This window comes from Lacerta agilis, chromosome 17 (assembly GCF_009819535.1).
Source record: "Lacerta agilis isolate rLacAgi1 chromosome 17, rLacAgi1.pri, whole genome shotgun sequence".
In the NCBI taxonomy this organism is placed as follows: Eukaryota; Metazoa; Chordata; class Lepidosauria; order Squamata; family Lacertidae; genus Lacerta; species Lacerta agilis.
In genome coordinates, this window is record NC_046328.1 from 37,101,501 (window position 1) to 37,126,925 (window position 25,425).

The 25,425-nt window shown below is 46.8% G+C and overlaps 1 protein-coding gene across 2 annotated transcripts; it reads right to left on the reverse strand.

Moving 5' to 3' along the window:
- Positions 1–25,148, reverse strand: LOC117039195 (methanethiol oxidase-like). Of its 2 annotated transcripts, none has more exons than XM_033136265.1 (12): positions 25,079–25,148; positions 18,661–18,714; positions 15,497–15,609; positions 11,690–11,875; positions 8,041–8,161; positions 5,975–6,157; positions 5,064–5,242; positions 3,187–3,265; positions 2,606–2,727; positions 1,447–1,539; positions 1,240–1,358; positions 1–270 (listed from the first exon to the last, which is right to left on the reverse strand). In XM_033136265.1, exons 1-12 carry the CDS (start codon positions 25,131–25,133, stop codon positions 108–110), a joined length of 1,467 nt encoding a protein of 488 aa, XP_032992156.1. In that variant the 5' UTR covers positions 25,134–25,148; the 3' UTR covers positions 1–107. The 2 variants fall into 2 exon arrangements, with proteins under 2 accessions (XP_032992156.1, XP_032992157.1); XM_033136266.1 differs by lacking the exon at positions 25,079–25,148 and adding an exon at positions 20,799–20,885 and having other exon boundaries at positions 108–270.
- Between the last annotated feature and the right edge of the window lie 277 nt (positions 25,149–25,425).

Here is a 25,425-nt window from a genome sequence, read left to right on the forward strand (position 1 = left end):
AGGGTGAAAACCTGTGATGAAGAGACGCTCGGGCGCGCTCCCGTAAAGTTAGCTTAGCAGGAGGAAGGAGGGGAGAGAGGTGCCTGCCCAGACCACCCAGATCCGCCCTAGATCCAGATGTCCGAGGTGCAATCTCCCCCGGGGTAGCGCATCTCGTGAGCGCGAGCGGGACCGAAGGGCTCCTTCCCGAAATCCACCAGGAAGTCCGGGTTCACGCTGAGGCCGCCGTTCTCGGTGTCCACGTCGATCTGCAGCATGACTGACCCTTCCCTGCAAAAGGAAGAAGGCAAAGGGAGCTCAGCGCCAGATCATTCGCTTGGCATGCAGAAGGCCACAGGGTCCATTCCCCAGCATCTCAAGGTACAGTGGGAAAAACTCTGTGCCTGGAAGCAGGAGGGGTGCTGCCGGTCAGTGCAGACAGAACCAGATCCACCTGGGGGCGGACTCAGTGCAGGGCACATCCCTGTGTGCCTGCATAAATCAGACCGTTCATCAGAACCACGGGGACCGTATTATACACAATAAGCAAAGAACTATGGGATACTATTTTAATATAGGATCACAGTGGAGAGACACTTGTGTGGACCAAGATGGAAAGACCTGTTGTTGTCTAATATGGAGGAAGGCTCGTTGAAGTTACGGGAGACAAAGCTGATCGGTTTGATTAGAGGAAAACCATTGCTGGCATTTATTAATGATAATGATCAGAGAGACTCCCCTTTGGACTTTTTGCGTAAAAGGGAAAATGAATTAATCAATCTGGGAAAACAGAACAGAAAGTAGATCAGTTGGGTGTCATTCTAGAGTGAATATTTTGAATCATTTCTTTTATGTAACTGACAGACGGAAAACCAGAAGCCCTTTTCGTTTTTCTTTCCTCTTTTTCCTTCTCTTTTTCTGTTTTCCTTTGGTGTTTTCTCTTTCTCTCTTTGTTCTTATTTAGATTGTTTTAATAAAATCTTTTAAAAAAGAAAAAGTATCCCGAGGACTGGAATCTTGCTAGTATATTTAAGGGAAGGGGCATAGCTGAGCCTGCAGAAGGTGCCAGGTTCCCCACCCAGCATCTCCCTGGCAGGGAGATTGTGACACTTAAAGAATCATAGAATTGTAGCGTTGGATGGGACCCCCGAGGGCCATCTAGACCAACCCCCTGAACTTACGATACACACATACCAGATTTCAGTACAGAGCTGGGGGAGAAGGGGCGGAATCAGCCAGTTAGCCACTTGATTTTCTCACCTGACCATCTGAGGGTAAAACTGCTTGTCCCAAGGTGTGTACAAAGAGGTAGTTGTATACAGCCTCTTGCCATCCAAGCTGAGTTGAATCATTTGAGGTCCGCCATAGACCCTCTTCCCCTAAAGGCAGAGAAAATGCGGGGTGAGGAAGGTTCAGTTTGGATTCCTCCTCTTCCCTCGCCACCCTTGCGGCTCCAAGTTTACTCACCTGGATCATAAACGGGTCCGGCTGGCAGTCCAGCTCATCGTCTTCCAGGACGGTCACCACGCCGCCTTTGTAAATGTTCCCGCCAACAAACACCTGGGAGCGCAAAACAAGTCCCCCGAAACCCCAGACAGAGAGAGAGAGAGACAGAGAGAGGGTCAGCTGAGCTGAGCTCATGAGGAACAGCATCTTCCAAGGAGCTGCCTGTGAGATTTTGGCTTGACAAGGTCATATCCATGCCGTACGCTTTTAAAACATGCGGCTTCCCCTGCAAAGAATTGTGGGAACTGTAGTTTGTGGAGGGTGCTGGGAGTTCTAGCACCGGGGGGGGGGTTGCAAACTACAGTACCCAGGATTCCTTGGGTGAAGCAGAGGAGTTCGCCTGGCGCCTTCATTATACACCTTTAGGCACCAGGCAACAACATTCCTTTAAAAGGAATGTTGTTGACCTGATCAACATCCCATACCCTTTTAAAATATGGCTCTTTTTGGGGGGGAGGGATATTATTGGCTTATTGCTTTAATTTTTATTTTATATACTGTGATTTTTTTTATGTGAACTGCCCTGAGACCTCCAGGTATAGGGCGGTATATTAATAATAATAATAATAATAATTGTTGTTGTTGTTGTTGTTGTTAGAGCATCAGTTGGGAGTTCAAGGAACACTCAACCCCCTGCTAAAACAGAGCCTTCTTCCTCCATTTTAACCATGTTTTGTTGCCTGCGAGGTAATTTTAAATCCCCATTCGCCACTGTGAAGTCCAGGGATTGACAGGTGTATGTTGAATGTGGCCCTTCTCGGTGGTGGCCCCCGCCCTGTGGAACTCCCTCCCATCAGATGTTAAAGAAATAAACCACCACCTGACGTTTAGAAGACATCTGAAGGCAGCCCTGTTTAGGGAAGTTTTTCCATGACTGATGTTTTATCATGTTTTTAATATTCTGTTGGGAGCCACCCAGAAGGGCTGTGGAGGCCCAGCCAGATGAGCAGGGTATGAGTAATAAATTATTATTATTATTATTATTATTATTAACCCTGAGGTGTAACTGAACCAAGAGTGTGGATGTGATAAGAACTCTGTGGTCATTGAGCCCAGTATCCTGTTTCCAACTGTGGTCAGCCAGAAGCTTCTGGGAACCCACAAAGACTGGCTCTTTTACCTGGCCAACCAGTTTAGGGCGGAACGGGTTGGTGATGTCGTACTGGCGGAGGTCGCCATGCAGCCAGTTGCTCAAGTAGAGGAACCGGTCGTCCATCGAAATGAGGATGTCGGTGACGAAACCTGAAGGAGGAGAGGGGGCAGGTCAGCATTCGGCTTTCTTTTATTCCTTAGGCTCACCAGGTTATTTTCTGCCACACGGGCTCAAAGACCACGCCATTCGCTGAAAGCACTTTGACGCCACTTTAAGCAGTAATGGCTTCCTCTAGCCCCCAAAGGATTCTGGGAAGTACAGCTTGTTGAGGGTGCCGAGAGTTGTCAGGAAGCTCCCAACCCAGAACTGCAATTCCAGGCCGCCTTCAAGGGCTGCCCTGCGTGGAGCACATCGCAGTAGTCTAATCTAGGGGTTCAGAAAGCACGGAACGACAGCGGCCGGTTCTCTGTCTTCCAGAAAGTGGCGCTAGCTGCCCTATCAACCAAATCCGACGCTAGGTTTTATTCTGGGAACAGTGACTGCTGGATTCAGTTGAAAGGAACGTGGAAAGCAAGCCACCGGCCGCCCATTTCTCGTTCTTTACTCACCTGGCATTTCAGGAAAGTACCACCCTGACACCTTCTTGTTTGGAATCTGGATCACCTTCTCGGCCGCCCAGTCCCCATCCTGCAGCAGAAAAGCATGTTGAGAAGGGGGATCCGCTGCGCCAAGATGCTGCAGCGTGGAGGGATCTCTCCTGAAGAGCCCAGACACACCATCCCTCCCCAACCCCTGGCTTTCAATTTCCCCCGCTCAACCACCAGTCAGCATTCCTTGACCAATCTGCACACACAGCTCTCTGTGGGCTATGTTTTGGGGTTCCCTTCCTGGGATTCACCTATGAAGGAAGGTCTGTACTCCTACAAACCTTGGGGCTTCCTCCAAAGCTGTTGAATCATGGGCAGTTCCACTTTTATCCCTCTTGTGCAAGGGATCGAATCATAGAATCGTAGAGTTGGAAGGGACCCAAGGGTCATCTAGTCCAACCCCCTGACAGATGGCCATCCAACCTCTGCTTAAAAACCTCCAAGGAAGGAGAGTCCACAACACCCCGAGGGAGACTGTTCCACTGTTGAACAGCTCTCATGTTCCTTTCTTGCAACTTTAATCCACTGGTTCGGGTCCTACCCTCCAGACCAGCAGAAAATAAGCTTGTTTCCTCCTCCATGTGACAGCCCTTGAGATATCTGAAGATATCTGAAAATATCTGAAAATGGTAATCATATCTCCTCTCAGTCTCCTCTTTTCCAGGCTAAACATACCCAGCTCCTACAAGCACCCCCCCCCATAAGGCTCGGTTTCCAGACCCTTGATCATCTTGGTTGCCCTCCACGTTCCAGCTTGTCAACAAAGGAACGTTACACACACCCTGGACATTTGAAATAGAAGGACTCGTGGGAAGAGCTGCCTTACACTGGGCCAGACCACTGGCCCATCTAGCTCCATGCTGTCAGCCTGGGTTGGCAGGTGCTTCTTGAGATCTGGTATCCAGGGATGCCAGGAATTGAACCTGGAACTTAGCATGCTAATCTGTAACCCAGTTACAGGTAGGTAGCCGTGTTGGTCTGCCATAGTCAAAACAAAACAAAATAAAATAAATTCCTTCCAGTAGCACCTGAGAGACCAACTAAGTTTGTTCTTGGTATGAGCTTTCGTGTATCTGAAGAAGTGTGCATGCACACGAAAGCTCACACCAAGAACAAACTTAGTTGGTCTCTAAGGTGCTACTGGAAGGAATTTATTTTATTTTTTAATCTGTAACCCGTTCCCCCTGCAACAGATCCATAAAATTGGGATCCACTTAATTTCTCTCTCACTCGCTCTTCCTGAAATTCAGGGCTGCCAAGAGGGAGGTACCAGGAATACTGATGAGCTGGATCCACTGTGGCAAGCAAGGTCTTCAGACCCTGAGTTTGTTTTTGTTTTTCAAGGTCAGTCTGCAGCCCTCCTAGTAAGTTAGTTACGGATCAAAATGTCCTGGTACCCATTGAAGCAGTTTCTGTGAGATGAGCTGTCTTTCAGTGTTTTTTAGCCAATGAGTGAGGTTGGAGCTGTGACTGACAAGTGGGTTGTTCAGGCATCAATGGTGATAAGAAAATAGTGATACCAGTATTTTATTGCTCCTGTCTCATTTTCTGGCCCTTGAAATCTCTGTAGTTTGTCCTTCCTTTTTTCCTAGCAACCAGGAAGCATCCTTCCCATGGTGGGTTCGTCTGAGATCAGGTACTCCCTAGAGGTTAATTTCTCCAAGGACTGCTACACGAGAAGTGCGGGTGGAGGGTGCAGAATCCCTTCCCCAAATGGAATGCCCAGATTTTATGCAAATCTGCGTCCTCATTCCCAAGTGAGTCGGAGGGCCCAATCCACCAAATGCTTACTGGGCCCCAAAACTCCTGTGGGCTCCCCTGCCCCCATTCATTCTAACCTCTGTCTTGAAGAAATGATGGATGGAACTCTGCAATGTGCAGCCCACCATTCCGTGCGCGGCGTCGGGGTTATGTAGGAACCGGATCTCCAGCGGGGCGGAATCCTCCCCAACGTCAATCTGCTGGATGAGGCAGTGAGTCGTCCAGTCCCAGACGTTCAGGCGACGCCCGTAGCGCTCTGCAGAGGAGCAAAACAAGGACAACATCAACCACAGAGGGACCCTGGTCACGATCCTGCAACGCCCAAGGAAACAGGCTACTCAGGGCTTTTGTCAGGAACGAGCCAGCAGTAAATCACACTGTGCAAGTTGGAATTAACTCTCTAGTAGCAAAAACACAATCTGCGAAGGAATCTCAGGCCTAACTCATTTTCCAAGCAATCAGAGACGGTGCCTGTGCGAAGCTAACTTCTCCTCTGCTCTTTCCATGCCTCTTCTGGTTCTGGGAGACCAGGGAGGAGGGGGACTTGTTGCAACAAGGGGGGACACACCCATGACACTTCACCGGTCTGATTCTCATCTCTGCCTCTTGGCCCCCCTCCTCTCCTGATTCTGATTCTGGACTTCCCTCTGCCACAAACTCTCCCCGCTCACTAAATCCTGTTGCCTCTTCAGCTTCTGACACTTGCTCTTTCCTGTCTTCTCCCTGACCACCCAATGTTGTCCCACCCCCCTGGGCTCTGAGCCATCTTCCTCTGGGGGTTCCCCAGCTGGTTCCCCCCCACCATTCCTCTGCGTTCAACCAGTCCACAAGTGTCAAGGGTCGGTGGTTCCCATCACCAGTCTAGCTGCCACTAGGGCTGGGAGAAAGTCCCCTTCCGTGCTTTCTGAATCCACGAACCACTGGGACCTGAAGGCGGCCTTGAAATCGACCGCCTCAACGGCAGGGGCCCCTCGAACGAAGGATGTACCTTTCTTCAGATCCTCCGGGTTCAAACCGTTCACAAAGTACTTGGGCACTCCCCACTCAGTGCTGATCATGACGTTGTGCCTCGGCTGGTACCAGAAGTCGTAGCCTTGTGGGGGCTCGTCCCCCGGCCGCTCCCAGGTCCCTTTCACTTCCCAGGTCTCCGCGTCAATAAGGATGAATCCGCCTGGAGTCACAACAACAACAACTGTTCTCGGAGAAGCAACGTATTTACGGAAATAAGCGTGAACTTACGATTTGGGTTGAGGTCATTTTGGGGAGCAGGGGTGCAAATTAATTCAAACAGGCATGGGGAGGAACACATTTGTCTGTGTGTGAAGCCTGGGGTAGGGTGCAAGGATGTGAGTAGATGCCAGGAGACAATATATTTATTAGATATTAATAATAATAATAATAATAATAATAATAATAATAATAATAATAATAATAATAATAATAATAATAATAATAATATTTATACCCTGCTCATCTGGCCACTCTGGGCAGCTCCCAACAGAATATTAAAAACACAATAAAACATTGAAATCTTCCCTAAACAGGGCTGCCTTCAGATGTCTTCTAAAAGTCAGATAGTTGCTTATTTCCTTGACATCTGATGGGAGGGCGCCACCACCAAGAAGGCCCTCTGCCTGGTTCCCTGTAACCTCACTTCTCGCAGGGAGGGAACTGCCAGAAGGCCCTCGGAGCTGGACCTGTGTCCAGGCTGGACGATGGGGGTGGAGACACTCCTTCAGGTATACTGGGCCTTTGAGGCCGTTTAGGGCTTTCAAGGTCAGCACCAACACTTTCAATTGTGCTTGGAAACGTACTGGGAGCCAATGTAGGTCTTTCGGGACCGGTGTTATGTGGTCTCGGTGGCCGCCCCCAGCCTCCTCCAGTCTAGCTGTTATTATCCTTCCTCCCTCATGTCTGCTGTTCAGCAGAGTGTATCCCTTTGCAGCTGAAAAGGGGAGCTTAGATAGGCTAGTTTTAGGCTTTTACTTTAAATAATCCAGGATGCACTGTAAGAATCCCACAATGGGGAGCCTGTGGCCCTCCAGGTATGGCTAGATTTCAACTCCCATCGTCCTTCCTGATCATTGGCAACGGTGGCTGGGGGAGATGGGAGTTGACATCAGGAAAGCCCTGCTGTGTTAAGCCAAAGGTCCAGTGCTGGGAATCGCAGGTGGAGAGTGCGTTCTTGCGCTCAGCTCCTGCTTGTAGGTTTTCCACTAGGGTATCTCTGGGAGGACTCTAGGAGGGCTGGATTAAAACCATTAGAGCCCCAAACACTTAAAGATTTTGGTGCCTCCATATATATCTCTAATTCAAAATATAAACCATAATAAACCATAAAATAAAATATATATGTGTGTGTGTGTGTGTATGTAATTTTTTCTTTTATTGTGGAAGGCTTTTTTTGTGGAACCTGGTTCACAATATGGTCCGTAGTAAATCTGGAAATGGAAAATTTGTGTGGTTCACCCCTCCCCTCAATGCCCTAAGCATGTCCTTATTTCGCCGAATGGTTAATCCAGCCCTGGCCACTGTGAGAAGAGAATGCTAGACTGGATGAGCCCTGCTTTGGCCTGATCCAGCGGCACGGCTATCCTCATGTTTCTTAATACTGGTAGTTCTTCTGTAACTATTCTTACAGGGTCCCTGGGTGCAGAATGCAGGGCTGGCGAGGCCACAGCCACTCGCCATCTAAATATTTGCCCAGAGGCATCTATAAACATACACAGTCGTGCCTTGGTTCTCGAACACCTTGATACTCGGACGTTTTGGCTCCTGAACGCCGCAAACCCGGAAGGGAGTGTTCCAGTCTGCGAACGTTTTTTGGAAGCCGAAAGTCCGACGCAGCTTCTGCTTGAATGCAAGAAGCTCCTGCAGCCAATCGGAAGCTGCGTCTTGGTTTTCGAACGGTTTTGGGAGTTGAACAGACTTCCAGAATGGATTAAGCCAAGGTACGACTGTAGTACCATATGCCAATTGCATATATATTTTGCATCATGGGTCTCTGCCTCCCACACCCTTTATGTCCTAAGTGACAAACACAGCTAGCCATACCTTTCCCGTTGCCAAATGTGTCGGCCAAAGCGCTGATCATCACCTCTCCGCTACCCAGGCAGTGGGATGTGTGTGGGAAAGTCAAGTTGCACTTCTCAATGACTTCCCTGGGCTCAATAACCTGCGAGGAGAGTTACGGAGAGAAATAGAGTGGTACCTCTGGTTACGAACGCTTCAGGTTACGGGCTCCGCTAACCCAGAAGTAGCCGCTCCTGGTTGCGAACTTTGCCCCAGGATGCGAACGGAAATCGCGTGCCAGAGGCGTGCGCACAGCAGGAGGCCCCATTAGCAAAAGAGCACCCTGGGATAACAACAGTTTCGTAACCAGAAGCTTCTGATGTGATTATTCTTTCTGTTCTTTACACAAAAGCACTTTTTTCTTAAAATCTAGGATTCAGCACCCACAGATCAAACTCCAAAGACTGTCACCAACGAGGGCTGTGATGTGATTAAAATGATCTTCTCCATTGGATCGTGTGAGTTTTGCTGAACTCACCAGTTCTTAACTGCTCCATGTTCTATATAGATATGTTTTTTCTCAGAGAAATTTATTCTCCTGTTGATGGTTCTTTGCTCCTTATAAAACCTGTCTCGCTTCTCTTCTAGATCTTTCATCTTTCGCTACTTTAGCTGTGTGGACGCCACACATTTACATCACATGACTTCCCCCAAGGAACCCTGGGGACTGTAGTTTGTTATAGATGCTGGGAATTATAGCATCGTGAGGGGTAATCAACAGTTCCCAGGATTCTTAAAGGAATCACTTGCTTTAGATAAATGGTGAGTTTCTGTTACATATTTCAATTCTTGAGGTTGCATGCTTGACCTATTCAGAGTAGACCTATTGAAATTACAAGACAATAATTTAAGTACATGAATTTCTGATTAGAATTTAGTTACAGACTTTGTACTCAATTTACTTCCCATTTACATACATACATACATGCATATATATAAACTGCAATATAAAGTCTTGTTTCAAATACATTCATTTGAATTTTAAGGCATAGTTAAGAGATGGGGGACTCAAATCTGTTTCTTTTTGACACGTTCGTCAGCTTTCTGTCTGTTCTCTGTTTTCCTGGTCTAGATCACCAGGAAAACCGTATCAATTTACCCCTTCCTGGGCAGGTTTACTTTTAATGCCCCATCTATTTCTGATCTCACAATCTTGACTGCATCCTCTGAAAACATTTTAAACAACCCCCGCCAAAGCCAACACTTTTGATGGGAGGGGACCCGCCTCTGCTGACCGTGGCTCAATATCATCTGCTCTAATTACAGTTTCCAGGCGTAATTGCTTTTGTATGAATTATGTATCGTTCTCCTCCACCTCCACCTCCTCCGAAGCCTAACCTCGGCTTCTGCAACGCAACAAACCCCCCCCCCCAGCCAATAATGGAGTGAGCCAAAGGTGTTTTTCTGGGTCAGCAAAATATTACCTATACACCTTCCCTAATTTCTACTCTTCTCCTCATCAGCAACCAAATCACAAGGGTGGCTTCTTGTTCCCCTCGTCTGGTCTCATTAAAAGCTTTGTGCTCGTTTCCATTTTATTCATCGGTTAGCCTCTTTGACGTGGGGCGTAATAACTGGATCGTTCAGGGGTGGGAAACTTGGGAGGATAATGCGGCCCTCCAGCCACTCCAATTGTGTGGGATGTGATACATAAGTAGCAGTAAAGTACAACATTCCTTGTTTTCCTAGAGTGGACATGCAAAGGGGATGTTTGTTCCAGCCAGTCAAAAACTTGCTGGGCTGGAGCATCCTTCCTTTTGCATGTGACTAGAGGTGGGCGTGGCCTTACCTGTGCAGGTAACAAAAGCACAAGGCACGCAGCCTCCCTCCCTTCTTCTCCATCTTCCTTTTATCGTGTGAACTGCAGTGACTGCCAGTTTGCAGTCACTGGGATTAACCCCCCATATGGGGTAGATCCATATGTACATATTTGTAACTAAGTCTGCCTTCAGGGTTCCAACTGTGAACTGATGATGTGAGTAAATCTCTTTTATATATACTTTACACAAGATTGTGGCGTGTTTATTCTTTTAAGAGGGATATAAAGGGGACTTACCAGGAACATACAATTCAATACTGAATTGTATGATATTGAGAGGCTTAAACAAGCCTGCAACCAGCTACCTGCAGTGTGTTTTAAAAGGGGAATGTAAAACTCTGCTAAGTTATAGAACTTGCTAGCGCAAGTTAGGAAGGATATTAACAAACAATATATCTTCTCCTGTCTCCCTGAACATTCCCATAATTTGGCTCTCGGAAGTCTCCCTAGGCCAAAACCCCTACTGACCCTGCGCCACATCCTTCTTGAATGCTTTCACCTGACTGCAATGTGTGCTTGAACCCTGACCAGGCCTGAATGGAGGACAGAGAGGGGCGTGTGCAGAAATCAACCTACTTTACATAGGTATAATTTGCATCTGTTGCTCCTCCCACTTTTGCCTCTGACCCCGCCCACTGCTGGCACGCTGCCCACGGGAGGGTTGCCCGGAAAGAGTCTGATACTTTGCCATTCTTCATCCAGGCAAGCAAGGGGCTCAGTCAGCGAGACTTTTAATTTCAGGGTCATGGGTTTGAGTCCCACGTTGAGGCGAAATATTTCTGCATTGCAGGGGGTCAGGCTAGATGACCCTCAGGGTCCCTTCCAACATTTCTATGATTTGCCGCCTCATCAGAGTCCAGGGATCCATCCCAGCCAGGCAAAAACTCAAGGAGGATGCAAAGGAGGGCGAGTAAGAGGTGTGGCCTAAGAAGGGGCGTGGCTTAGGAGGGGGCGTTGCCTGGAGAGAGTCCTGAGGGCCAGACAGAGAGGTCTGGAGGGCCGCATCTGGCTTCCACCCCTGTGTTCTAAACCTGCCACTGCCACCCTTGGAACATTTCAACCCACATCACGGATGCTATTAATGTGGCAGCACCCACACTTCAGAACTCCCTTCCTACGGGTGTCAGAGAGGGGCTTTCGCTGCCCTCTTTTCGGCGTCTGCTAAGAACATTTCCCCCCAGACACGCAGGGTGTTGACATGTGTCTTCATCTGGTTTTTAGCTTAGCACTGATTGTAATTTTTAAAAAAAGAAAATGTTTTAAATCTGTGGTTCTCAAAGGGCGTGCCACGCTGGTGTGGCAGGGGAGGATGGTAGATGTGGCAGGAATATTCGAGGGCAATCAGTGTTACATTTTGGGAATGATTCAAATGTTCTTAGGTGGCTGCTGTGCTGTTTTATACTTTGCCGAAGTTCCACGATCATATTACACACACAGCAGTTTTGTTCTATGTTATAAATCAAGTATGGCCAGGAGTTGTTTCTTTTCGTTTTCCAATGTATTTCTTATCAGTAAAAAAAATTGTTGTGCTGCCAGCGAATTTCTGAAAGTGTGGCCTAGAGGGAAAAGTTTGAGAACCACTGTTTTAAACATTTGTTTTTAACTGTTTTTCATTGGTGGTTTTTTTTTCTTTTCTTTTTAGGAAACCGCTTGGGAGGTGGGTTTTTTTTATTCTTCTTACAATCAAAAGGAACTAAATTCTATGAAATGAATGAACGATGTCTTCAGGACCCTTCAGCTACACCCCCCACCCTCCCCCCCCCCACCCTCCCCACGCCTATCTCAGTTCCGCTCCTTTGAGGGAAGACGTACTTTAAACATCCTGGGGGCTCGCAGGTCCGTCCCCGTATCCACAATGTAAATGCGGGAAGACCCCAGGCTGGGGAGGACCAGGCGGTTACGTTTCTTGCTGGTGTCCCCGAAACAGCTGCTGCAGGCGTTCCACCCCGTGTGATGCAGCTCATCGTCGATATACAGCATGGGAAGGCGATGGATCACCTGTTGGGAAGACGGGAGAGGAAGGTAAGATTCTGGGCGAGGTGGGGGGGGGAGATGTCCACCCCCTGCCCAAAGCGCTTCCATGTGCGTCTCATTTCCCAAAGTGCAAACTGAATAGATTCCCCTAAATTGGTACCCGGGGGCAAAAAAATTTTGTCAACCCCCCCCCCCCACAGAAGCATGGGAAGGTCAGGTGGTACCCGGTGCGGAAAATTTCTTGTCAACACCCCCCCCCATTGATCCCCCCCCCGCGAAAATGGTTTTACGTTATTTCATATTTTCTTACAAAGGAATAATAAGTAATAATTTTTTTTAAAAGCTTTTATTTATATCCCACCCTCCCTGGCTGAAGTCGGGCTCAGGGTGGCTAACATCAGATACATAACATTGGTATAAAATCAAACAATCATTAAATTACCTCCTAAAAACATTCTCAAAATTAAAGTCTAATTAGATGGCTTTCCACAGGGTTAGGGTTGGGAACAGTAAGTGTTCTCTGAAATGAAATTTCAGCCTTCATGACACAGGAAAACAGCTGAGTGAACAGCTATTTTGGTGGAGGAGGGTCAAGATATTAACCGATATGCATGAAATTTCATATATAGCTATATAATCCCTAGTATAGTAAGATAAGACATTCGGAGCAGGCATTTAAAAAAAAATTCAAAAAAATTGTTCCTTGATAATTTGTCATCCCCTCCATTATGGAACCCGGGGCGGCCCACCCCCACCCCCCCTTGCTACGCCCCTGCCCCTTGAAATTTGAATCGAATTCATTTTTTCTTCCATCCTTGCTCATTGCATGGCCGTGCCCTCGCTGCCGCCTGAAGTAGGTGGCTCACTTTGCCTAACAATCGGGCTGGCCCCGGACTCTGCTGATGAAGGGGCGTATTTTGACATGGGTAACTCTATTCTTTTTATTTTTAAAAAATGGAAACGTCTTTCTTTTTCTTTTAGGAGAGCCACAACTAGGCAATGAATACTGAAAGGGGAAATATACAAGTGGTGCTTATACAATGAATAATGCTAAGATGCGCATTAGCGACTATGGGGTTGTATACGATGGAATTAATGGGCCTAAATGAGTTGCTCCGGAGCTGGTGGCATTTCCCAGACGAGTCATGTGCTTTCATTTAAGGGTGTGTTTATTTGAGGAACCTGAACAAGTTATCACTTAGCACTTAAAGTGGTGATTCCAGCGATATGAAAAAAAAGGTCGATTTCGCCCCTGGGGTGCAGTTCATGCAAATGAACTGCAGGTGCACAGCTCTGCCCAATCTGGAAGAAACTGTTCTATTAATCTGACGCATGTTAATTGTTCTCAGGTCTTATTAAGTTGCTTCGTCTTCGCCTTTCCATTCGTTAGCAAAAAAAGTATCTTAGGCGGACGCCTTCCCAATATTCTTAACTGGGAGAGGGGGTGGAAATAACACAGGGCACATACAAATGGGCCGTGCAATGCAGGAATATGCAGCCGTCCCATGCGGGGATTGGACCTGCAACCTTGCCATTATCAGCATTTTGCTCTAACCAACTGAGCTAGCCAGATTTCGGAATGGCTCATCAAAAAACGAATGAGCCAAGGAGGTAAGGAGAGCCGTGCTAGATCAGGTTGGGATCGGAAGAGGCAATATAAAGTTCCTTTCCAGACAGTGCATAGTTAAACTCCGGAACTCCTTCCCACAAGATGTCCCACAGGACAGAAGGGACACGATATAGAAGCATATAAAATTAAGCATGGAATGGAGAAAAGTGGATGGAGAATTCCCCCCCCCCCTCTCCTTCCTTCTCTCATAACCCTAGAATTTCATGGGCATTCAACTCATCCAATGCTGGAAAATTCAGGACAGAATCTCCGCCGTGCAAAGAAGATCTGCCTTTTGCTGATTCCGCCTTTCAGCTTTTCGGCAGCCGGTTTCTGCAGAGGGCTTTGTTTTCGGGGAATGAGGAGTGTCAAATAATGAACCCGTAAGAGGACTTTTAAGGCAGAGATGCTCCCCTAGAAACTCCGACCATCTTTGAGGTTCCCATTGGTGCTCAGAGCCATTCCACGACGCCTTCTGAAGTCTCTCCCCCCACCCCTTAGGTTTGATCTCTCTTCCATCTTTCCCCCGGGGGTTGTCTTTCCAGACGATTCTAATCAAGGCTGCCTGTCGCTGCTGTTTAAAAGCGTCTAGCACTGCATCTCCACAACGAAAGGAAAGAAAACCCTGCCATGTGGCAGATGGAACAAGGAAATAGCCCAAACTCAGGTCCAATGGGAGTCTGGTGAATCGCCCTGGGGCAGAAGCCCTCTGCCATTGGAGGGGGGCGGCAAAGCAGCACCCCTCAGAGCAGCCTTGGGTGCCTGGGTTCAGCCACCATCTCTGCCACACAGGCAGCGTGGTGCAGTGGCTATAGTGCCAGACTAGGACCTCTGGGAGAGAGCAGGGTTGAAATCCCCACTTGGCCACAAAGCTCACTTGGGGTGAGCTTGGGGCAGCCACTGTCCCTCTCAGCCTAACGTAATCTCACGGGGGTTCTTGTGGGGATTAACTGAGGAGGGAGAGAACCATGTTCGCCACCTCCTTGGAAGAAAAGGCAGGGTATAAATGCAACTAAAAGCTTAGTTGGTTAGAGTGATAATGCCGCCAGCATATTCATGCATTGCAGGGGGTTGGAATGCAACTCTGAGTCTCTGGTTCTATCACAGTAACATTTCTCACAGATACAGGTGGGTAGCCGTGTTGGTCTGCCATAGTCGAAACAAAATAGAAAATTCTTTCCAGTAGCACCTTAGAGACCAACTGAGTTTGAATTTTCTATTTTGTTTCTCACAGACACACAGAGCAAGGCCAGGCAGGGGAAACAGTAGGAAATTCAAATGGTGGCTACACTTAATGGAAGCGGGGTGTGTGTGTGTGTGTGCGCGCACGCTCAGGGCTCACATTAGCAGTCGATCCCATCCAAGTGCCAAGGCCCCTGGCAGCTGCCCAGGAACGCCAGGCGCCAGTGTTCACCTTGCTAAGATTCCCAGGCTATAAATCAGCCGGTGGCAGAAAGCGTAATTAACCGCTGCTGGCAATACACAAAGCAGTCAGAACCCACGTTTACATGGAACGGAATTGAGTCGCAATGCCTTTGCCGACCCACTTTGGGCAGTGCGGTTCTGAATTCGAGTGCTGCCTCGCTGAAGAAAGGCTCTCTTCCCTGGCCAGAGATAGTTTGGCTGCTAAACAATGTCTTTCCTATCTTTATCAAAACAAAATAGAAAATTCTTTCCAGTACACGAAAGCTCATACCATGAACAAACTCAGTTGGTCTCTAAGGTGCTACTGGAAAGAATTTTCTATTTTGTTTCAACTATGGCAGACCAACACGGCTACCCACCTGTAACTGGAACTATCTTTATCAACCATTCTTGGAGGTGAATCTTTCGTGAGGCTGCAGTCCCCAAAGACAGGCTTTTGACTGTGGGATAAAGATTCCTAAAGCCAGCTTTCCCAAGCCTGACACCTTCTCCAGCTGCTTCCGACTACAGTTCCCATCAGCCCCACCTGCGCTAGCTGGGGCTGATGGGAGTTGTAGTCCGAAGCAGCCAGAAGGGGCACCAGGCGAGAGAAGGAGGATCTAATGCGATACCTGGCAGTAGCAGGGAGATTCCGGATCCACATCCACCGTGGCAAGGTAATCAGGCTGCCGTGTTCCAGTCCCAGTTAAGATGCAGGGCACGTAGATCAGCTTCTCTCGTGGACCTACAGGGGGGAAAGTCCATATTTTGGGATCTGTCTTGGGTGAGGAGAGGGATGAGCTCCGAGCCACTCAGGCCAAGCTTAGTGAACTTTTTGCAAAAGTTACCCGTCTCTAATGCCAACCTAACAGTCTTTCGATATCACCTTGTCTCAACGATCCCTGCAAGATGTGCAACAATCTGTCCCAATATTACATACCGAATGTGATTTCTCTAAGGCTACTTAGTGAGACTGAGCGCAGGAGAATCCCTCTCCCCACCTGCGATTCCCAGGGGCCGGCATTCAAAGGCACCCTGCCTCCAACAGTGGAGGGAGAACATCACATACCGCCCAACTTTTTCAGATCAAAAACCCGGGTGGGCGTCTTCCGGGGGTCCCCTCTCAGGCGAGTCACGTGACCTGCGTTGTGATATCGCCCCGAAAAAAGTGCTTTTCCTAGGACAAGATCGTGGCACCCAAGTTGGCCGCCGCGATCTCGTGTGAGAAAATGGGATGTCCCGTTTCCCCCAGGACACTTGGCGAGTATGACATCGCCATCCTGGCTAATAGCCATGGGTGGCCTCATCCTCCACAAATTTGTCCAATCCTCTGTGTGTCATGATCCAATACACCAAAGCCTAAAACTGAAAATCCTGCTTGAGGGATCTGGTGTGCCAATGTGAGAACAGGATGCTGGACTGGATGGGCCACTGGCCAGATCCAGCGGACTCTCCTTATGTTCTTAATATTTCAGTGGAAGATTAAAAGAGCTGCCTAGTTGCTTTAGGGAAGGGAAGTGGAACTTGTGGGCCTCCAGATGTCACTGGGCTCCAACTCAAATGCAAGTGGCACAAATTAAAAGATGGTTGGAAGGTCTTGCGTCAAAACCGCTCCACGAAATATTAGACTTTATGTGACAAAGAAGTGCCTGGAAATTGTGGAAGTGAAATCAGAGTGAAGCCTCTTTAAATAGCCACCGTCGTCTAGGATCTCCCTGCAAGGAGGAAACCAAAGCTTGACGCACATTCAAAACACATTCTTTCCCTCAAAGGATTCTGGGCACTGCAGTTTACCTCACACAAGAGTTATAATTCCCAGCAATGAACTACAGTGCCCAGAATTCCTTGGGGGGGGGGGAGAGAGAAGGGGCTTTGGAGGAGCTTTAAAAGAATTGTGCGCACCACAGCCTAAGATGAATGCTCAGTCAACAGGCCACCTAGAAGCATCCTCTGATTCGCAATTCCCATATGACTCTGCATTTTCTGAATTCAGATGCCCAGGGAAATTTTAATAAGCTGGCAGAGTAGAATGTCTTCGTTTATTACTTTCACACCTTCAAAGGAGAAAGCTTTGATGAATTGAAAGTAATTTGTTATCTGCCAGCTTGGACAACTTTCCTTTATTGTGCTGAGTGTAATATGCTGCGCTGTTAACAGGCAGGGAAGGTTAATATAGTAGACTCGAAAGACTTTGAGTGTGGTTATTAATTCTTATTTCACCCTTAGGGCAGCGTAAATGTCCCTGCTACCGCTTTATCAAGCCAGTTGATGCCTGGCTTAATGTGTGTTTAGTGGGGAATTTAATCCAGGCCTCTTTGATGTCAATCCAGTGCTCTAACCGCTACACCGCTCTGGGTGCAGTTTCTTATACATTTCAGAAAGGGTATTTGAATGCAGACAATGAAGCGGCATTCATATAACCTGGCCATAATGGTGGAAGCCTAGGTAACTTCTAGGTTGGACTACTGCAATGCGCTCCACGTGGGGCCACCCTTGACGTTGAGTTGGAAACTGCAGCAAGTGCAGAATGTCTTGACTTTTAGCTGGTTCTGCATTCAGTACTTTTTGTGTGTGAAAAAAACAAGGTGCCGGCACTCATATCTTTATAAAAGTGCCAGGCGTGCTAGCACACAATGGGTGTATTACTCCAAAACTGAAAGCTTTGCAGTGGCTACTGGTATATTACCAAGCTAAGTTCACCTTGCCGACAAAGGTCCGTATAGTTAAAGCTATGGTTTTCCCAGTAGTAATGTATGGAAGTGAGAGCTGGACCATAAAGAAGACTGATTGCCGAAGAATTGATGCTTTTGAATTAGGGTGCTGGAGGAGACTCTTGAGAGTCCCATGGGCTGCAAGAAGATCAAACCTATCCATCCTTAAAGAAATCAGCCCTGAGTGCTCACTGGAAGGACAGATCCTGAAGTTGCGGCTCCAGTACTTTGGCCACCTCATGAGAAGAGAAGACTCCCTGGGAAAGACCCTGATGTTGGGAAAGATGGAGGGTACAAGGAGAAGGGGACGGCAGAGTACAAGATGGTTGGACAGTGACCTCGAAGTGACTAGCATGAGTTTGGCCAAACTGCGGGAGGCAGTGAAAAATAGGCGTGCCTGGCGTGCTCTGGTCCATGGGGTCACGAAGAGTCGGACACGACTGAATGACTGAACAAGAAGTTCAGTTAGTTTGTGCATAAAACCCTAAATGAACCACGTTACCTGAAGAGATTTTTTTATTCCTTATACACCAGCCAGATCACTGTGATCATCTGGAGATGCCCTCCTGACTGCCCTACGGTTTTCATATACAGTGGACCCTCTAGTTATGAACTGCTCTGGATACGTAACTTTCGGGTTATGAACGCGGCAAACACGGAAGTGTATACTGTGTTTGTCCACAGACAGTTTTTCTGGGTCATGTGGCCAGCATGACTAAGCCGCTTCTGGTGAAACCAGAGCAGCGCACGGAAACACCATTTACCTTCCTGCCAGAGCGGTACCTATTTATCTACTTGCACTTTGACGTGCTTTCGAATTGCTAGGTTGGCAGGAGCAGGGATTGAACAATGGGAGCTCACCCCGTTTGAACCGCTGACCTTCTGATCAGCAAGCCCAAGAAGCTCAGTAGTTTAGACCACAGCTCCACCCGCATCCCTCACACCTCCTCTGTACTTGTGCCTAATCCCTTAATCTTCCTCCTGAGCAATCTTGATTGGGAGCACTGCTAAACCTGATTGTCGTGTGGCTTGAAATAAGGTCTCAATTTTTTTCTGGCTGGTGGTGGAATCCATTTGAGACTTACCTCTCATAGCATCCAGAGGTGTTGCATAACCTGGGCCATGACATCCACACTGCTCTGTAGGTTTTGGAAGAGGGAGAGGGAAAGAGTCAGTATATCCACATTTTAAAAATATTGTTGTTATTGTTGTTGTTATTAACTTGCAGCAATAAAAAGCACATACATTAAAAAGAGCATTAAAAAACAGAGAAAGATGTCAAACTTATTCACATTTTTAAAAAGCTTTCAGGTTGCGAACGGGGCTCCGGAACAGATCCTGTTCGCAACCAGAGGTACCACTGTATTTCAATATGAGTAGGAAAATGAGAGTACCCCTAAACTTTTTTTTAAAAAGAAAAAAAGCACTGCATAGGGCTGTGTTCAATTCTAGTCCCACTCAGAGTAGTCCCAATGAAGTTAATGAACACGGCTAAGGCCATGTTCACGCCACACATTTAAAGCACTGAGACACTGCTTTAAACACTCACAGCTTCCCCAAAAGTATTCTGGGAGTTGTAGTTTGTCAAGCGTGCCAAGATTTGTTAGAAGAAGACCCCCTATTCCCCTCACAGAGCTACAATTCCCAGAGTTCCTTAGGGGAAAGGGTTTGGATGGTAAACCACTCTGAGAACTGTAACCCTGAGAGGGGGAACAGGGGTTTCCTCCTATCAACTCCCAGCACCCATGACAAACTACAGCTCCCATAATTCTTCAGAAGGAGCCGTGACTGTTTAAAGCGGTATCGTGGCTCTTTTAAAAGTGCGTTGTGGATGTGGCTTGCCTTAGGCCAATTAATTTCTGCTGCGCCGTGACAGGCCCGCCCTGGTCCATTGTCTTATGGCGGCCACATCCACTTAATTCAAAGCACTAGAATATACTGTAAACAGTCGTGGCTCCTCCCTGCAAAGGATCATGGGAACTGTAGTGCCGCTGAGCGTTTTAGGAGGACACCCCCCCCCCCAGTGCCAGATTTACGTATAAGCTAAACAAGCCATAGCTTAGGGCCTCACTCTCTTGGGTGCCCCCCCAAAATTTAAAGGAAAAAACATTGGATGTACATTTCTAAAATAGAAGATAAAAAACAAATAAAATAAAACCTACATACAGCAACAGTGTTTTGTGTTGTGTAGGCTCCTATGGTGTAAGTCAGGGGTCACCAAAGTAAAGCCTGGGGAGCAGATGCGGCCCAATCGCCTTCTAAATGCGGCCCGCGGACGGTCCAGGAATCAGCGTGTTTTTACATGAGTAGAATGTGTCCTTTTATTTAAAATGCATCTCTGGGTTATTTGTGGGCCATAGGAATTCGTTCATTTCCTCCCCCAAAATATAGTCCGACCCCCCCCACAAGGTCTGAGGGACAGTGGACCGGCCACCTGCTGAAAAAGTTTGCTGATTCCTGGGGTAAGTAATGGGCCCCGCCTGCTAGCCTGCTCCCTCATATATCACTGGTTTTAGGTCCATAAATTACCATATAGCATATATTCAACACAAAAAACAGCTACAATTTGATATTGACTAAGGACAGCTGGACATATAAAGGGCCCCATTACCTTCAGTAGCTTGGGGCCCCAGCAAACCTAAATCCAGCCATGCCTAGGGTTGCCAGGTCTGCTTCCCAAAAATAGTGGAAAAGCGGGGGGGGGGGGTTTAAATTAAATTAAATTATATATTTTCTTACAAACATTTTAACACGTATTAAAATAACATTTCATCATAAAGCTTTTGAATAAAGAAAGTCCACTATTTTGTGGGGGGAAATAGTGAACATAATGTCAAAAAAGTGGACTGTCCACTCAAATAGTGGACACCTGGCAACCCTATCCCCCCCCCCATTCCCCTCCCACAGCTACAATTCCCGGAGAGATTTAACCATCAGTCCCTCTTCACAGGGTGCTCTGAGAACTGTAGTTGTAGGAGGAGAATAGGGTGTGTGCGTCTCCCAACAACTGTCCACAGCACCCTTAAGAAACTACAACTCCCAGGATACTTGGAGGGACGCCACATGGCATCATAACATTTCAAATGTATGCCGCCGCCAAGAATACACCCTCTGCCCCTCGATATTCAACCGAAATCTTCCACCCTGAGCCCGCTAGTCCTAATCTTGAGAGCCTTTTGGCTTCTTCTTCTTCCTCCTCCTCCTCAGTATCCAGTCTTTGCACCTGCTTGCAGTTTGAGTTGAGAAAGAGTCGAGCTGTACACCCGTATAGCCATTCCCACAACCTCTGTGCGACAGCCCTTCTGGTCTTTTGAAGAGAGGCGGGTGGCAAAGGCAGAGGGGGGGGGAGCACAATAAAGGACGGACGAGTCAAGGCTGGGGGGCATTAATAGGGGACGGACCACTAGAGGGAGACTTGATGCCCAGTGTCTCATGCACAGGGGTCAGCAAAGTTTTTCAGCAGGGGGGCCGGTCCACTGTCCCTCAGACCTTGTGGGGGGCCGGACTATATTTTGGGGGGGAAAAAATGAACAAATTCCTATGCCCCACAAATAACCCAGAGATGCATTTTAAATAAAAGGACACATTCTACTCATGTAAAAATACGCTGATTCCCGGGCCGTCCGCAGGCTGGATTTAGAAGGCGATTGGGCCGCATCCGGCCCCCGGGCCTTAGTTTGGGGACATGTGCTCATGCAGATCAAGTTGAAGGATTATGCAGAAATGGCTTAGATGACCGGAAGTGTCAGAAATCAGGCAGACCAAAATTTCAATAAGGAATGGGAGAAATTTATAACCTTAAATACCATTGTAAACATTTAAAATTGTTAGCTTAGTGGTGGATTTTGGACACAATGGAGATGATGATGATGATGATGATGATAATAATAATAATAATAATAGTAATAGTAATAGTAATAATAATAATAATATATTTATACCCCGCCCATCTGGCCGGGTTTCCCCAGCCACTCTGGGCTGCCTCCTCCAACAAAATATTAAAATACAATAGTCTGTTAAACATTGAAAGCTTCCCTAAACATGTAAAAAAAATGGATTATCATAAAAGAGGCAGGAGGAAATGATTAACAATGGACAGTATTCCGAGACTGTCAAGGAATATTATGGGTTGGATCCAAGTACATTATACTGTGGGTGACCCATTCAAATGAATAGCCCTAGTTTGTCAGGCCCATTTATTCTTAATGGGTGCACTTGGACTAACGTTAGACACAAGCCTCAGAATTTGGAGATAGTATGAAGTTGCATGATGTTGTTTAGATAGAAATTATGGGATGCATCCAGCTAAGTTATGCGATTTATCCAGAATAGACGCATTGAAATTGATGGATCCAAGTCAATCAGTTCCATTCACTTCAACAGATTTACCCTGAGCAGATCTAACTCTGGCTACAACCCTATAATAAAGCTTTTGTAAAATAATAATAATAATAATAATAATAATAATAATAATAATAGAGAATGTTTAGTTTGTCACTGTAATGCACACATAAAGTGTTTGCTTCATGATACCACAAATCATGATCGATATCTCCATGTACTGCCCATTAATTAATGCACTCCAAACTAATTTTGAGGGTGTGTGACAGGCTTTATAGAAGAGAACCCTATATTTAAAGGTGACCTATTTGATGGGCTATCTAGCAGGGCTGTCATACATCCAGGTTTTCCCAGACACATCTGGGGATTTGGCCGCAAAATGTCTGGGGAAACCCAGATGTGTACTGGGGGGGTTAATTTTTTATTATAAAATAATTTAAAAAATAAAGAAATGGCCCAATACTTAGATATTTTTTTTTGACAAATAAAGCTCAACAACTTTCTCCGGATTTTCACTTTTGGGAATATGGCAACCCTATATCTAGTCCAGGTCTGATTTAAAGATAAAGTAAAATACAGTAAGAAGGGAGAACAGGAAAGGCCTTCATGTTGCCCATCCACAGGGTTCTAGCCAATGTTAGTCCTGCTCAGAGTAGACCAATAGAAACTAATCCACATGAGTAATTTAGGCCATTTAATCTAGCTAGATTCCACCAGCAATTAGCTCCTGGTAGATGACTGTGCACCCTTGAATGGAAACTCCCCTGTCCGTGTCAATCACTGTTGTTTATTCTCTTCCAACTCAGTATCATTTGCATGGGTGCAGACCACAAAACTGGTCAGACCACACCTGGAATATTGTGTCCGGTTCTGGGCGCCACAGTTTAAGAAGCATATTGACAAGCTGGAATGTGTGCAGAGGAGGGTGACCAAGACACGATCAAGGGTGTGCAAGCCAAGCCTTATTAGGAATGGTTGAGGAAGCTGGAAAAGAGGAGATATGAGAGCCATCTTCAAATATCCGAAGGGCTGTCACATGGAAGATGGAGCAAGATTCTTTTCTCCTGCTCTGGAAGGTAGGACTCGAACCAATGGCTTCAAGTTATAAGAAAGGAGATCCCAACTAAACATCAGGAAGAACTTTCTGACAGTAAGAGCTGTTCAACCGTGGAATGAACCGCCTCAAGAGGTTCTGGACTCTCCTTCATTGGAGGTTGGTTTTCAAGCAGAAGTTGGATGGCCACCTGTAAGATATTATTCAGCTGTGGCTTCTGACGAAACCCTGTCGTCCCTTCAGCATCCAGACCCTCCTCCCAATCTTCTCCCTCTGACGTCTCCTCAGGGTCCCACCACCAATCTCTGGGCTCTGAGCCTTCCTCCTCTGGTGCCCCTCAGCACTCCTTGTCATGTGGCCTCGGTCCTGTATACCTGAAGGAGTGTCTCCACCCCCATCGTTCAGCCCGGACACTGAGGTCCAGCTCCGAGGGCCTTCTGGTGGTTCCCTCATTGCGAGAAGTGAGGTTGCAGGGAACCAGGCAGATGGCCTTCTCAGTAGTGGCGCCCGCCCTGTGGAACGCCCTCCCACCAGATGTCAAGGAAATAAACAACTATCTAACGTTTATACAACATCTGAAGTCAGCCCTGTTTAGGGAAGTTTTTAATATTTAGAAGAAGAGTTTGGATTTGATATCCCGCTTTATCACTACCCGAAGGAGTCTCCAAGCGGCTAACATTCTCCTTTCCCTTCCTCCCCCACAACAAACACTCTGTGGGGCTGAGAGACTTCAGAGAAGTGTGACTAGCCCAAGGTCACCCAGCAGCTGCATGTGGAGGAGTGGAGACACGAACCCGGTTCCCCAGATTACGAGTCTACCGCTCTTAACCACTACACCACACTGGCTCTCATTTAATGCTGTATTGTTTTTAACACTCGATTGGGAGCCACCCAGAGTAGCTGGGGAAACTCAGCCAGATGGGCGGGGTATAATTAAATAAATTATTATTATTATTATTATTATTATTATTATTATTATTATTATTATGCTTTTCATTGTGCATTCATGATGATTTGTGCTCATGATGGTGTCAGGGCCCTTATACACAATCCTGCTTTCAAAAGCTTCAGGGAGGGCATATGGCTTCATTTCCAATCAGAGCATTTCCCGTAACATCCTACCTAAATCCTACCTTCAACATTCCCCTTTATTTTTCGTCCTGCTTTCGTTTTGCAAAAGTGCCCACTCCCGAGGGCGATCGTGCAGTAACGTTGGGGAAGCATCGCAGAAAAAGAACTAACGGAAGTGGTGGACGGTCTGGTATCAATCCAGCACCAATGCACTACTGAAAAGCCTCACCAGTCTGGAGAGACCCTGAATGAATGAATGAATGAATGAACTAAAAGAGAATGCTAACTCCAAGTAGGCTTGCTAAGACGTACAAGACTGAATCAGATAAGTGCTGGAGATGCAAAGAGGTGGAGGGAGCGTTATTTCACATGTGGTAGAATTGTAAAAGGGTAAAAGAGTATTGGGAAATGATCCATAATGAATTGAAAAAAATGTTTAGAAGTACTCCCCCCCCCCCGAAAAAAAAAGAGTCCTTTCTGTTGGGGATAATTCAGACTGAAATTCCCAGGTATCAAAAAAGCTTGTTTATGTATGCTACTACTGGGGCCCGTATTTTGTTAGCCCCAAAATGGAAAACAAGAGATGTCCCAACTAAATAAGAACGGCAACATAAACTGATGGAATATGCGCAGCTTACAGACTTAACATATATAGAATAAGAGAACAAAAGAGCATACGTTTAGAGAAGGTTGGAAAACGTTTATTAAATATATGGGGGGAAATTGTGTACACCTGAAAACATCAGCATTAAGATAAATTCAGCAGTGTAAACAAGCTTCGATGGATTCAATAATGGAATACTGAAGGGTTTAGTTTTTGTAAAATATGCAGGGATTTGTGATATGCAAAATGAACAATGGAAAGGGAAGGAGGGAAGTCATTTATATTTTAAGGATGTTAAAATGAGTATTTTAAATTGTAAAACAGAAAATTTAATAAAAATCATATACTGTATATATAAATAATAATAATAAAAAGAAAAGACAATGCTAATTTTTGCTCCAGCCAGCCAAAGACAGAAAGGGTCATTTCTTACCTCCTTTGTTGGGCTCCTCTTGTTGCGGGACAACCCCTCCTTTTGTCTGATACATTTTCTCGCAGCCTGGGTTTGTGCGTCTGGCGGTAGTAAGAAGCTGCTCAAGATCTGCTTATACCCAGAGGGATCCTCTAAATATATGTGCGCGCACACACCTAAGAGGATGCCAAAACGGCGGGCGAGGAAGGCGTGGTCTTGTAAAGGAACTCATTAAGGGAAAAGCTGACTCCCAAGAAAGTGGAGCACTTTCCTGGCCCACCCACCCCATCCATCTGTAGCCAGGTGATCACACGCCCTTCGGAGATCTCAGAGCTCAGGAGGAGACAGTCGCAGAAGATATGGATTCC